This window comes from Tasmannia lanceolata, unplaced genomic scaffold, assembly GCF_043159265.1.
Source record: "Tasmannia lanceolata isolate RefF3 unplaced genomic scaffold, GAP_Taslan_0.1 ptg000011l, whole genome shotgun sequence".
Classification (NCBI taxonomy): Eukaryota; Viridiplantae; Streptophyta; class Magnoliopsida; order Canellales; family Winteraceae; genus Tasmannia; species Tasmannia lanceolata.
In genome coordinates this window covers 26,356,105-26,370,882 of record NW_027518688.1, presented here as the reverse complement: position 1 = coordinate 26,370,882, position 14,778 = coordinate 26,356,105, and the positions used below count along the sequence as shown (strand labels likewise).

The following is a 14,778-nucleotide window of genomic DNA, read 5'->3' as shown; positions in this document are numbered from 1 at the left end:
CCTGTCTGGAGTAACGCTCCGGGTTGGTCATTCTGACCTCGTTTGCTCTTTACGCAGGGCTCAGTTACTCAGCTCCCTCACCTCGGTTTCTCGGGTCCTCCAGCTTGGCTCTTACGTCACTGTCATATCTGTTACCGATTTTAGGCCTAACACTTTGAATAGAGGAGAGCGAGAAGCAGGGGTTAAGGAGGTCAGCTTGAAAATGGAGAGGTTATTCATTCATAGCCACTCGTATATGAAAACGCAGGCGGGGGGCTCTCTATCCTAATATATATATATATATATATATATATATATATGAGTTAAGTGTTTCTACTCGGTAGTGTAAGAAAGTTTATCTACTCCACCGTGTTTAACAGCCGTCGGATTATAAGTGAGTGGATCAAAACCGTTGAACATATAATAGGAGAAGGTGGGTTTTAAACAACAGAAACATGATAATACCATCCTCTTCTCCGAAGTTGGGTTTTGGGTTTCCGACCGACGAATCCCTCTTCTCCCTCGCTAGATTTTGGGGCTCCGACCGACGCACGCCTCCCTCTCTCCCTCGAGGTAAGCTTCGGATCACCACTTTTTTTTTTCTTTTTAACCCATTTCTGTTGGGTTTTTGTTCTTTTCAAACCCATTTCTGTTGAAACCCACATAAAACCCACCAGAAACAAACCCTCGGTTTTTTGAAACCCATTTCCAAAAAAACCGAGGGTTTCTGTTGGGTTTTATTTTTTGTTTGGTGTTGAAACCCATTTCCAAAAAAAAACCCTTGGTTTTTTTATTGGAAACCCTCGGTTTTTTGTTTGGAAACCCATTTCCTATTGCCTTTGAAAATGGGTTTTTTATTTTGAAACCCATTTCTGTTGGGTTTCTGTTGTTTCCAAAAAAACCGAGGGTTTCTGTTGGGTTTTATTGTTTGTTTAGAAACCCATTTCCAAAAAAAACCCTCGGTTTTTTGGTTGGAAACCCTCGGTTTTTTGGTTGGAAACCCTCGGTTTTTTGTTTGGAAACCCATTTCCTATTGCCTTTGAAATTGGGTATTTTATTTTGAAACCCATTTCTGTTGGGTTTCTGTTGTTTTGAAACCCATCTAGATCACCACTTTTCCAATTTGGGTTTCTGTGGGTTTTTTTTTTCAAACCCATTTTAAAAAAAACCGAGGGTTTCTATTGGGGTTTTTTTTTAAATTTTGAAACCCATTTCCTATTGCCTTTGAAATTGGGTTTTTTTTTTTGAAAGCCATTTCTGTTGGTTTCTGTTGTTTTGAAACCCATCTAGATCACCACTTTTCCTGCTTATAAGTCTTGAACCATATAAGTTTTTTCAATTCAATTGAGTGTCCTCTGTTGAAATTTCTGTTTAGAGTGTAGATCTAAATCGCAGGTATCTCCATTATTGCCTCTGAGATAGCAAATAATCGCAGGTATCTCCATTATTGCTAGTAATTGTGAATTGCTATTGTTCAAGTTATCTCCATTCTTAGATCGTCTCTTTTCTCTAAGCAATAACAACACGTTAATTTCATTGTGGATGCTGTCCATTAATGGATCAATGATAGGAACATTTATCCTTGCTTCCTTGAGTCGTTGTCTTTATGTTTCTTCATGACTTTGTATTGTAGCTTTACTGAGTACGTGTCCTCTCTTTGGAAATCACAAGTTCAAAAAATTGGTTTTTTTTTTTAAATGGATTTACTCTCTGTGAATCCTCTTTTTTTTTATTGGTGTTCTGTTGCTTTATGCTTAAATTATTCTTTTACTCTCTGGAATCTTTTTTGTTTAATTACAGAAGCATCAACCATGGCATCTTCAAGCAACACTAGTGGCATCTCACATGGCGTACAACCAACAGCCATAAATTGTTTTTGTAATAAGCCAGCAGTTCGAAAAATTACACGGAGCAACATAAATAATAACCAAGGGCGGCCATACTTCAAATGTGCTGGATACCTAGTTGAGTTACAGATGAGATATTCATTGTTTTGATAACTTTTTTGGTAAGTTGAAATTCTAAACAGCGTCAATAACATGCAGGGCCACACGTGTAAATATTTCATCTGGGCTGACCTTCCGTTTGATGGGAATGAGGCAGGCTGGGAGTCGAGTTTTCACCATAGATGCGACGGCAGAACGATGGAAGACCGCATCAGCGTTCTTGAGAATGATGTAACGATGCTGAAGAATGAAGATTCCATGGTTAAAGACCGCATCAACGAAATTAAGAATGATGTTATGATGCTGAAGACTGAAAATTCCATGCTTAAAGACCGCAACAACGAACTTAAGAATGATGTTATGATGCTAAAGAATGAAAATTCCATGTATAAAGTTTGTGTAGTAGTAGGGGTTTTCTTCTTTTTTTTCTTTTTCCTTCGAAGTACTAAGTGAGAGTAGAATTTTTGTCAGTTAGGATTTTTGTCACTTGTATAAGGATTCAGGCTTTAATCGTGTGAATTTTTGTCTGTTTTGTGATGTAATGATGTTTTGTTGCCAAAAATTTCGTGGGGCGGCTGTTGCATGAGAGAGCAGCCACCTCGTTAATAAGCATCCCCTTGCTGAATCCCAAGCCATCTCATGAAAAATTCAAGAACTCAATCTCACAAATCTGCCCTGGATTTCAAAGTTCTAAAATATTTGAGTTTCCCCATCAAGGGTGCCCTTACAAAAACCCATATGCAAGGGTGCCCAATTGGATCCACGTCACACAACTGCATTTGTAAGGCACTGAAAAAAAAAATTAAAGGAATGATAAAAGATGGCAAGTTAATGTGATCAAAGCTTGAAAGATTCTCAGGGCCCCAAAATCTAACAGCTTTGGGGACTTATGTATATTCTGATGGTGGGATGTTGTATATTCTGATAGTGGGATGTTGTATTCAGCAAAAACGTAACAGGAAAAGGACTTATACAATTGGGCTGATCTTGTAAGTTATCATATCTTCACCACCAGAAGGGCTTCACAAAGTAAAACATGATGTAGGCAATAGTTAATACCGATTGAATTGTCTCAGTCTACCTTTTTTTCTTTTTGTCCGAAATGGCATTGTCTCAGTCTACTATTGAAGGGAAGCAATTTGATCAAATGTATGTTAATTAATTCATAGTTTAGAACATCAGCCAATTAATTACTGAGTAAGAACTTCTCCAAAATGATGGTAACTTTCAGCTCCAAGTATCATTAGATTCATTTGGACTGCTTGTTTGGAGAAAAATAAAACCCAAGGCCATTTAAATAGAAGGCATCTCTGACTTGCCAAACGATACCCGATGTGTCAATCAAACCATATCCTAATCAACTGCAAAGTCAGCAAATGGTTTTGCAACAGAATCTTCAGATGGTTCGTGGTCAATTGGATCCTTCCCTATTCCATTAACGAGACTCACAAAAGCTGGAAATTAAAAGGTTGGGGCCCCCTTGGCAAGGTCCACTACATAATGTCTCTATGGAATGAGAGAAACATCAGGATTTTTAACAACAAAACATCCGATTACAATTGTAGCTCAAAACTGGAGAACAAAACTGAACATTCGTGGGCTAAAGAACGGTGGGTAAATATCATGTCCCTGTTAAATCACTCATAGATATATCCACAATGAGCATTGGAACTCAAGGGAAATCACTCATACATATAAGCCCTGAAAATGTTACCATTCATTCGGAAATAACTGAATGATCTTACAGTAAATCATAAAATGATAGAGTAATTTGAAAATGGCCTTCAACATATGAGAGAGTGGTAACCAACAATCTTTGAACAAAATAATGCCTCAGACATTACAGAAGTCATACATGGCTAAATACATGATTGTCTGTGGCAAACTGGGCAGCCATGGATGCTTGACAGAACAACGACTTAATTTTTATCAAATCAATCAAAATCAATCCAATTTGATCATACATATGAGTTTGTCTCATTATTTTCTCCATAGAATGGGCCCCAATGGCTAGCTGACGCCAACATGTGTGGGTTTGCCGGATTCCAGCTGACACAGTTAACAACACCAGAATGTCCAGGCAATACCTCTAAGAGCGCTCCTGTGCCTCTATGCCATATATAAACCTGAAAAATACAAGTTTGCATGACAGAGGAGAAGATCAGAAACAAAAATGAAGAAAAATAACTTTGTTCAAGTCACTACTGTATCCTAGCCATTTTAGAAATGACAGATGCACTCCACTAGAAGGTCATGTACTTGGTTCTATATTTTGGAATATATATCTAGACAATTTTTTCATTATCAGAAATGACGGGATAAAACTACCCGTCCTTAGCCACACCAATATACTGCTAAAATTAGTATACAAACTTGTCTCCAAAATTAACTACAGTGATATTTCAATTTTGCGTGTAGATCCTATCTGACCTCCATAACAAAATACTTTGTTTGGCTAGTTGAAGGCAGTATACTGGGGTTGAATCTTAGGTCACTGGACATCATGTGGTTCATTTCCTGAATGACTTTTAACCACTTAGATGAAAAGAAACTTTCTAATTGATGGGTATGACTAAATTGTAGGAAAGTTAAGGAAAAACCCAAAGCCTCAGTTAGAACGCAGACACAACGGCCTGAATACAGATCGAATTTCAGTTTTTTTTTTTTTTTTTGACAAAATTAAATCTTCTCAAAGAATGCTAACATTTTCTTGACAGAGAAGACAAACAAAACACAATGATCAAGTCAAGAAAGAAAGAGATGTTATTCATTATAGTAGTTGTTATCAAATCAATCACCTAATTCATAACCATAGAAAACAATCCATAAGAAAGGTCAAGATAGGCAACTTAATGTGAAAGAGATTAACCTGAACGAGGGGTTACTACATTGCATATTTGCGATAATCCATTTGTAAACCTGAACGAGGGGTTACTAAATTGCATAGGCCACTATCATTTTTAAATCGACACTTATAAGCCAGATAAATCTCACTAAAGAGAGGCACTAAATTGCTTTTGCGAACTTATCTACGAATTCCCACATTCAGAGAATCTTGAAATGCAGAGTAAGATACTATTATTGATTCATAGATCCAAAATTGCATCAGGGTCACGAGACTACATTTCCTCCCTGATCAATGTGAAAATACACTAACCTATTTCAATCTTCCATACGCTCCTCTTCGTGTTGTTGGTCCTCTTCTTCGCCTTCAAAATTTGGTGCGGTCATCTATTGGCACACACACAGTAAGAACAAATAAGTGATATATGTTAACTCATGTGATTTATAAATTAATACATAAGTAAGCAGAAGTCCAAACTTTTTTCTTTTTGTTACAGGTTGTTGAATAGTGGCCTTTTCCTCCACATTTTTTACATGTCCGTTTCTTTAATTCGGATTGGGAGACCTCCAACGGAGACTTAAACCGTGATGCAGCTTTCGGCCGACCCTTGGTTTTCACAACTAGGGGGTCGCGAATAGATATATCAAGGGATTCAGTTATAAAATTAGATTGCACTTTGCTGCCACTACTTGACAACGCATTTTGCTTCTCTCTCTTCTCCTGTTCACATTCCTCCAGCCACGCATCTAAAGTCTCATCCATCTTCTTGTAAACAGTTTTTTCTGCTCTCAAGTACTTCTACTACTCTCTGACACTTTGATAGTATGTACCATTTCTCAACTGGAGTTACTTCATCATTATCATCTTTGCATATGGCCACCCTACCATCTACATGAAATCTTGCCCCAATTGTCCACCTATTTAGGATATATCGCTCCGGAATGCAACTTAAACGCTTCAGGGACATTATGCGAATGATATGTTTGCATAAAATCCCTACGGTCTCAAACTTCGCACACGCACATGTGGCCTTTACACCTTCGTCAGATTCTTCATAGACAACTTTGCACCATTTCCAAGGCTCCTCATCACTCAATCCAACACTGTATTCTGTGACATTGCCATTCTCACCCAATAAGTCATACCAACAGTCGTTGCTATCCTTAAACTCCGATTGGAAAATGTTAAACATTGTCCTCGTATAACATTTCCCACCTTGTGCTTCCAGTTTGTTCCTTGAAATCAAAACAGCATTTGAAGATTTAGTCCTGAAATCTTCTTCAGATTCTTTTTTACGACGATCAGCAAGCGCCTTAGCATATTGTTTCACAAATTCTGGTAGAGTAGTGTTCTGATTAACATATCCATCAAAGAATGAATTTATGCTTTCGCTACGTGAACTAGAAGTCATGCCAGCAGTGAAAGTCTCTCTAAAATACGCTGGCACCCAATGACTTCGTAGCTCCCACATTTTCGCTAGCCAATTGTTTTCAGAAATCCCATATTTATCCACGAAATTTTCCCATTCTTTCTCACAATCGGGCATTTCTCTCTTATAAAACCACCTATTATAATCCTTACAGAAGTCAGATTCAGAATCTCGCATGCCTGCACAATGCTCAATCAGATGCCTATGAATGTGCCACGAGCAAAACCTATGACGGGTTTTCGGAAAAACATTTCTAATAGCATTTCTCATCGCCACATCCATATCTGTAATTATACAACCCGGAGCTACCCCAAACATACATTTCAACCATTGTTGAAATAACCATGTAAATGTGTCCTCTTTCTCATCTGCTAGCAACGCGCATCCGAATAGAGTAGACTGCCTGTGGTGGTTAACTCCAGTGAATGGTGCGAATGGCATCAGAAATCTATTCGTCTTGTATGTGACATCGAATACAATTACGTCAGCGAAGGTGAGGTAAGCATTCCTCGCCCTTGAATCTGCCCAAAACATAGATCTCAAGTTCCCAATGTCATCCATCTCCATCGCAAAATAAAAATTTGGATCTTCAGCTTGTTTCTCATGGAACTGTCGAGCTATTAGGAATGCTTTTTGCCCCATATTGTTACGCCTACGTACCCTCAAATGGGACACCACCTGATTTGCTGTGACGCCACTGCCACCACCAGATGCCGAAGTACACACCCTAGCAATGTTACAAGGCTTAACCCCATGGTCACTGAGCTTCTCCATCAAATTCTTACAAACCATATTCTTCACGAATTTATTATGTGAACGATGCATTCCTCTTCTGGTAGGAGAGGTCAGATCATGACAATGTTTGGGTTCAAAACTAGTCACAACCCACTTCTCTTTTCTCTTTTTAATCTCCAACTGTGCCTCACAACCCTCTCTTACAGAGCGGCGTAACTTCACTTCTTTTCCTATATGTCTCTTGTCTTTAGTATTTTTTAAACCCTCTCTCTCACAAACAAATCTCCTCGTTATCACTTCCAAAATTTTCTTTGACTTATTGGTCTTGTCTTTCCGTACACCAAATCCTGCAGCCAAACCATAAACATTATAGAACTCGTACGCAGCTTCTGGGGTTTCAAATTGCTGATTAAGAAAGGGTTCATTAGCTACACTTGTCCCTCCATCATCCTTATTAGGCGTAGTAACGACACCACTACACCCCTCCTCGTTATCAACATAACCTACAACACCCTCATTTAGAATTTCCCCCTCATTCAACATATCTAATTGATTGCCATCAACTTCATTGTCATCAACCACAACTAAACCATTACAGTCGACTTCATCAATCAAATGCCCACAAATTTGCGACACATTACTATCCATCACATACATACAACTTCAGCACCTTTTAATAACAAATACAACAATGATTTAAGACTCATACAAACAATATAGAAATTTGGACAGAACATCTGGCTTGGAAATTTGGACAGAACATCTGGCTTGAAAAAAAAAAACCCACAGAAACCCAAATTGGAAAAGTGGTGATCTAGATGGGTTTCAAAACAACAGAAACCCAACAGAAATGGGTTTCAAAATAAAAAACCCAATTTCAAAGGCAATAGGAAATGGGTTTCCAAACAAAAAACCGAGGGTTTCCAACCAAAAAACCGAGGGTTTTTTTTTGGAAATGGGTTTCTAAACAAACAATAAAACCCAACAGAAACCCTCGGTTTTTTTGGAAACAACAGAAACCCAACAGAAATGGGTTTCAAAATAAAAAACCCATTTTCAAAGGCAATAGGAAAATGGGTTTCCAAACAAAAAACCGAGGGTTTCCAATAAAAAAACCGAAGTTTTTTTTTTGGAAATGAGTTTCAACACCAAACAAAAAATAAAACCCAACAGAAACCCTCGGTTTTTTTGGAAATGGGTTTCAAAAAACCGAGGGTTTGTTTCTGGTGGGTTTTATGTGGGTTTCAACAGAAATGGGTTTGAAAAGAACAAAAACCCAACAGAAATGGGTTAAAAAGAAAAAAAAAGTGGTGATCCGAAGCTTACCTCGAGGGAGAGAGGGAGGCGTGCGTCGGTGCGTCGGTCGTCGGTCGGAGCCCCAAAATCTAGCGAGGGAGAAGAGGGATTCGTCGGTCGGAAACCCAAAACCCAACTTCGGAGAAGAGGATGGTATTATCGTGTTTCTGTTGTTTAAAACCCACCTTCTCCTATTATATGTTCAACGGTTTTGATCCACTCACTTATAATCCGACGGCTGTTAAACACGGTGGAGTAGATAAGCTTTCCTACACTACCGAGTAGAAACACTTAACTCTATATATATATATATATATATAGAGAGAGAGAGAGAGAAAACGGTTCCTACACATATGTGTAGAGAATTCTCTAAACATTAGTGATGTGTGGAGATGTGGCTTAAGCAAGGCCCTTAGATCAACGATCATCTAAGCCATCCATTCCAAAAATGAAAAACAGTGTTGGGGTTTCTCGTTCCCAAACCCAAACAGAGAAGAAAAACGAACAGAGAAGAAAAACGCTTGAAACCCAAAATCTAGGGCATCAAAAACGTAAACCTCTTCTCTTCTCTCATTACCTTATCTGGTTTTGATAGATCCTCATCTCCTTGAGTAAAAAAAGCCGACAATCTCTCGGGTTTTGTACGAAATCTCATCTCTTCTCATCTCCTTCACAGTTCGAGGTAGATCGTCGAAGAAGAACAAGGGTGCAACCCAAAGCCGACGATCTCCTTCACCAGGTAAGTCGTTCCTTCTCTGTTCTCTTATTTTTTTTCCATTTTTTAATGCTAAAAGAGGGGAAGAATCGGGTTTTTGGGTTTATCTTTGTTTTGGGTTTCTTGCTCTTGGTGAAGGAGATCGTCGGCTTTGGGTGAAGGAGATCGTTGTGAAGCAGAAACCCAAAATGCTTATTTCCAGTGTTAAAAAATGGAAACTCAGCAACAAACCCAAAAACGAAAAAAACCGAAAAAAACCTCTTCTCTGTTCTTTTTTTATTTCCATTTTTTCATGCTAAAAGAGGGGAAGAATCGGGTTTTGTGGGAACAGAGAAGGAAGAAGAGCTTCTCTCTTTTTATTTTCGTTTCCCATTTTTTTTTTATGGTAAAAGAGGAAGAATCGGGTGTTGTGGGAACCTCTTCTCTCTTTTTATTTACGTTTCCCTTTTTCCCCACAAAATGCAGGGATTAGGGGTAGCGTTCATCTATTACGGTAGTTAAATCTGTGGAGGAACAGAGAAGGAAGAAGAGCTTTTTTACTCAACATAGTCTGAACTGGTAAGAGTTTATTAATATTTTTTTTATCTTATTTCCAGTGTTGAAGGGATTTAAATGCTTATTTCCAGTATGAATTAGGGTTTCTATCGATGTTTAGGTTGTTATAATTTTCTCTTTAGCTTTTTGGTGTGAGATTCATCTTTACGGTTTCTATTTACTTACTTATCTCATCAATTTGCAAATTTCTAAATTTTGAAGTTACATGTTTATCTCGATCTGATGTTTTTTTCGGTTTGTATGGTCGATCAGTTGCATCTTCAGGTTTTTTGATCCTCTTTTACAGTATATGGATCCGTTTGGGCTGTCTATTGTGGATGTTGATGAAAATAGATTAATTATGGCTGATGATACAATGTCGCAAGCCGATAGGTTATGTGTTGATGAGGGAAATAGATTAGAGATGGTTGATGAAGAGGAACCGCTAGGTTGGGCTGATAATGACGAGGGCGGTACTGGTACCTCGGAAACGTCTAATAAGGATGATGCGGCGAGTGTTTTAGGTAGCAAACCTTTTGAAGGCCAGCTTTTTGATAATTGTGAAGATGCCTATGCATTCTATAACTCATATGCGTTGAGTACAGGTTTTGGAATTCGAAAAGGCAGGACCAATAGGTCGATCAAAACAGGTGAACCTATAAGGAAGAGTTATGTATGTGATAAAGAGGGATTGAGAAATCCTAATGATAAGAGACAGATTGGGATGGATGTGAAGCGGCGTCGTGAAACAAGAGAGGGTTGCGAGGCAAAGATGGAGATCAATTTGACAAAAGAGGATAAGTGGGAAGTTAGAATTTTTGTGGAAGAACATTGCCATGATCTTACATCTCCATTGAAGACACGATTGCATCATTCACATAATACATTACATAAGAAAGCCTTATGTAAAAACTTGATGGATAAAATGCACAGTGATGGGTTTGGTCCTTCTGGCATTGCAAGGGCAATTAACGCTTCAAATGATGGTTCATCTAGTGCTCTCACACCAGATCAGGTGTCGTCTCATTTGAGAGCACATAGGGCTAACAACATGGGACGAGAATCTGCCACAGTAGCTAATCAGTTCCAACAGAAACGAGCGGAAGATCCGAATTTTCAGTTTGCCATGGAGATAGATGTTGATGGAAACCTGAGATCGATGTTTTGGGCGGATTCGAGGGCCAGAGAGGCATACCTAACCTTTAGCGACGTAATTGTTTTTTACGTCACTTATAAGACGAACAGGTATAGGATGCCGTTTGCACCATTTACCGGCGTAAACCACCACAGACAGTCTACACTTTTTGGTTGTGCCCTCTTAGCAGATGAGACGGAGGAGACATTCACTTGGTTGTTTCGACAGTGGTTAAAATGCATGTTTGACAAAGCTCCAGGGTGTATAATAACTGATATGGATGGGGCGATGAGAAACGCGATTAGGCATGTTTTTCCAAATACACGCCATCGCTTTTGCTCTTGGCACATTAGTAGACATCTAGTTGAGCATGTTCCAGACATGAGAGATGCAACTAGCCAGTTGTATAAGGAATACAACCATTGGTTTTATAGGAAACACAAAGCCGACAGTGAGAAGGAATGGGGAGCGTTGGTGGAGAAATATAATTTAGATGACAGACATTGGTTATGTAAGATGTGGGATTTACGAATGCACTGGGTTCCTGCTTATTTTAGAGACACATTTACAGCTGGAATGACTTCAAGTGCACGAAGCGAAAGCATTAATGCTTTCTTCGATGGATTTGTTAAGCAAAGTACCACTTTAGAAGAATTCGTGGTACAATATGAAAAGGCACTTGTGGCTCGGCGGAAAAAGGAAGCTGAAGAGGATTGGAGGACTAAATCATCACATGCAGTATTGAAGACAAAGAGCACCTTGGAAGCAGATGCAGCAAAGTGTTATACTAGGAAAATTTTTGACTTGTTCCAACTTCAATTTCTAGCGAGTATTGATTGTTGGGAGTACAAGGAGAGTGAGAATGGAAACGTCACTGAATACAAGGTAAGAATGCGTAATGAGGAGGAATGGAAGAGTTACAAGGTTATATATGATGTATCGGAAGGTGTTAATGCTACATGTGAGTGTGCGATGTTTGAGACCGCAGGGATTCTATGTAAACACATACTTCGCATAATGGATATGAGGCGTTTAGGTTCTATTCCTCAGCGATATCTCTTAAATAGGTGGACAATTGGGGCGAGATATCAAGTGAATAGTTTCGCATCTACAACCATAGGAGATGGTGACGAAGTAACTTCATTTGAGAGATGGTGCATTACATCAAGGGTTCATAAAGTACTAGATGAACACCCGAGAAAGAAGAGCATTTTGAAGAAGATGGAAGAAGACTTAAATGTGTGGGTAGCGGAATGCGAAGAAGCAAAGAAAGACAAGGAGAGTGTCTTGGAAAGCAGTGGCAGTCAAGTACAATCCAACTATCCTCTCGAGATACATATTCACGACCCTCAAGTTGTGAGAACCAAGGGTCGGCCAAAAAATGCTACAAGGTTTAAATCTCCATTGGAGGCCTCTCAATCTCAACCCAAGCAGCAAAGGACGTGTAAAAAATGTGGAGAAAAAGGCCATTATGCGACCACGTGCAAAAACATACCCGAGGAAGAGGTATGTTTTTAAATCTCAATGTGTTTCTAATAATTTTTTCCAAATTGGAAGGTTTATAATATGTTTCTCATATAGATGATTACAACGAAGGTTGTATAGGAAGAGGTTAGAGTTGGCGAGGAGGAGGACCACCGTTGGAGTGCACTAAGTAATCCCTCTATTCTTTTTAATTAAAACTCATGCAAAATGATTGGCCATCCTTTTTTTATCTGTGTGCCATATCTTGTTTCACTTCTAATAGATTTTTGTGTACCACTGATGAATTTTAATCATGCATTTGATGCAGGTCAGTAGAAGAGGTTGGAAATTGGTCACTGAAGCTTTTGTGCAGATATTTTTTTGTTCACCTGCTATTTGGAACCAACAACATTTTTCTTCACCTACTGTTGGTGAGATAGTTTTGTATTTACTTTTTTGAATGGCTGTTAGGATTAGAGATGCATATAGTCTTTTATGGTATAGTTTTTTTAAAAATTGCAGCATTCAATCAGATCTAAGATGCTAACACACACAAAATATTAAGTGAACGGACAGTTATCACAAGCCATATGCAGTGCCATATTATGGTGTGTAGATTTGTGTTTAGATTAGTTTTGAGTCCCATCTAGATTAGTTTTTCAAAACCATTATTTTGCTTGTTTTAAGTCATGATTTTTTCTGTCCTCCCCGGACCTCAGCGTACAATTCCGGGTTAAAAAAATAAGATTTTTGTTTATGTATGTTATACTATGCGACTGCTAACATTTTCTGTTAGTATATTCTTAATTTAGAGTGTAATCGTGTAATGCATTTATCAGTTTGTACTAATGTCTTTTTTACTTTACTGAACAAATGATATAACAAACATGCTGGAAATCCTTTAATGATCAATATTAACAGTAGTTGGATGTTTCTTTCTACCATTTTCATAATGGGAAAGTACAATATTGATTAGCATATGTAAACATGGGATAAAAAAGATACTTGCACTTAATTTGTCTACAGAGAGAGCTGCACCATCGCAAGCAAATTGATGATAAATTGGAATAACCATTGATGCAGCAAAGCACCAAAGACCAAATTCACTTGCAGGTGTTTCATCTGATAAATGAAATTGAAGTTGCATCACAGAACTCTATTTGTTACTCTGTTTTGGTCTGAGCTTTTGAAGACTTTGGTAATAGAACCCAACTCTTTAATATAGAGAAAAGACTGCATCTTCCAAATGTGATAAATTCCATTTATTTAAGAACTGGTTTTCAATGCTTATAGTCCTCTTTAGCCCTTTTTTTTCAATGCTTATAGTCCTCTTTAAATGCTTATAGTCCTTTTTAGCCCTCAGGGGTATCATGCACTCACATTTTAGTAATTATAGCCTTGGTTACTTACACAATCTTTTCCCATCTCTTGCTTTCCTTCAGTGAATTTTTTTCATATCTTTTTCTTTATCCTTCAATTCATGAAATTATATATATTTTTTTATCAGGGGTACTCATCCTTAGCTGTTGCTTTAGTCCTACCAGAATCAGGTCATTTGGTTGCCTGTGAAAGAGATGTAAAATATCTTGAAATTGCAAAGAAGTACTACGAGCGTGCTGGTGTTTCTCACAAGGTGAGTAGCTAAAGTCATATTTATGTTAGATTTTTGGTGTTGGGTAATGTATTTTCAAATACAAGCTGGAATCTTTGTTCACATTTGGAGTAATGTCTCTTTAGTTGGCAACTGTGCAGTCACCTCGCAAGTCTAGTGGAGCACCTGGTGCTAGTACTTCGGGTGTTGGAAGTACTTCTGGTGGTCACTACAGTGGACCTTATTTTGAGACCCAACAGTCTTCAACTCCAGGTGTTTGGTGGTTTTCATGTGTGACATTTGACTTGTGGGTGGATTTTGATGGATTTAGAGCTGCATTAAGGGAGGATTTTGATGGTCTCCATACTTACTTTGGACCATGTAAAGGGCCAATGATTTCGGTTCAACAGTTATTTTATTTTGGAAGTTTATCCATGGATTGTTATGTAAACAATGTTTATTTTTTATGGTCTTCATGTATATTTTGGAGTAAATCTAGATGCAGTTTGGTTGTAAATGACAGTTTTTGGGTTGTAATGAATCTGCCGGTTGAGCTTGGTTGTAGTTGACTTTTTCTGTGCTGTAATGAAACTGCAAGACATGGATTTCATGTGTAAAATTGAGTAGAGTTGTATTGAATGGCTTATGGTTGAGATGGTTGAGATGGTCACACAATTTAATGTTTGGATGCCATGATTTTTTTTCCATGGAATATTTGTTTATTAAGTGATGTGAGAGGGCCAGGGAGGGTGGGAGAAGGACAGAGTAGAGATTGCATGACAGAGGGGAAGGGGTTAAGAGCACCACACATTTTCCCTAGTTCAGAAATTACTGCACATTACCCTTACGGCACTGGAACATTGACAAACTCAAAACTACACCTGTTTGACCCTCCATTCCAATCTTGGGTTGGGGGAATCTGTCTCTATTAGCCTTATATTTAGGGGTGCAACTTGGGTTTGGTGGGGGGAATCTGTCTCTATCAGCCTTAAATTAAGGGGTGCAACTTGGGTCGGGCTCAGCCCGAACCCGATTTCTGCTTGGTCTGGGTTGGCATTTGGTCGGGTTGGGTTTGGAAAAGCCCTGTCTGGTAACCATGAGACCATATT

The 14,778-nt window shown here is 38.5% G+C and overlaps 2 protein-coding genes and 1 long non-coding RNA gene across 6 annotated transcripts; 2 read left to right on the top strand and 1 right to left on the bottom strand.

The window, feature by feature from the left end:
• The first annotated feature begins 389 nt into the window (after positions 1–389).
• Positions 390–2,375, top strand: LOC143886352 (uncharacterized). Its single transcript, XR_013253749.1, has 3 exons — positions 390–552; positions 1,780–1,943; positions 2,025–2,375. It is a non-coding gene; the product is annotated as an uncharacterized LOC143886352 (long non-coding RNA).
• A 3,149-nt stretch (positions 2,376–5,524) lies between these two features.
• On the bottom strand, positions 5,525–7,582 carry LOC143886089 (protein FAR1-RELATED SEQUENCE 5-like). Its single transcript, XM_077390063.1, has one exon. The coding sequence runs from the start codon at positions 7,580–7,582 to the stop codon at positions 5,525–5,527; it is 2,058 nt and encodes a 685-aa protein (XP_077246178.1).
• A 1,148-nt stretch (positions 7,583–8,730) lies between these two features.
• Positions 8,731–14,211, top strand: LOC143886330 (protein FAR1-RELATED SEQUENCE 5-like). Of its 4 annotated transcripts, XR_013253742.1 has the most exons (5): positions 8,731–8,969; positions 9,411–9,503; positions 12,407–12,509; positions 13,586–13,711; positions 13,831–14,211. XR_013253742.1 is itself a non-coding variant. In XM_077390281.1 (4 exons), the coding sequence occupies exon 1, from the start codon at positions 9,790–9,792 to the stop codon at positions 12,130–12,132; it is 2,343 nt and encodes a 780-aa protein (XP_077246396.1). In that variant the 5' UTR covers positions 9,589–9,789; the 3' UTR covers positions 12,133–12,268; positions 12,407–12,509; positions 13,586–13,711; positions 13,831–14,211. The 4 variants fall into 4 exon arrangements, 3 of the variants coding, with proteins under 3 accessions (XP_077246396.1, XP_077246394.1, XP_077246395.1); XM_077390281.1 differs by lacking the exons at positions 8,731–8,969; positions 9,411–9,503 and adding an exon at positions 9,589–12,268; XM_077390279.1 differs by lacking the exons at positions 8,731–8,969; positions 9,411–9,503 and having other exon boundaries at positions 9,589–12,509.
• Positions 14,212–14,778: the final 567 nt, after the last annotated feature.

Bases quoted from the DNA above. Each gene is read 5' to 3' on its own strand.
- LOC143886330 (XM_077390281.1), top strand. From the start codon at position 9,790: ATGGATCCGTTTGGGCTGTCTATTGTGGATGTTGATGAAAATAGATTA.
- LOC143886089 (XM_077390063.1), bottom strand. From the start codon at position 7,582: ATGGATAGTAATGTGTCGCAAATTTGTGGGCATTTGATTGATGAAGTC.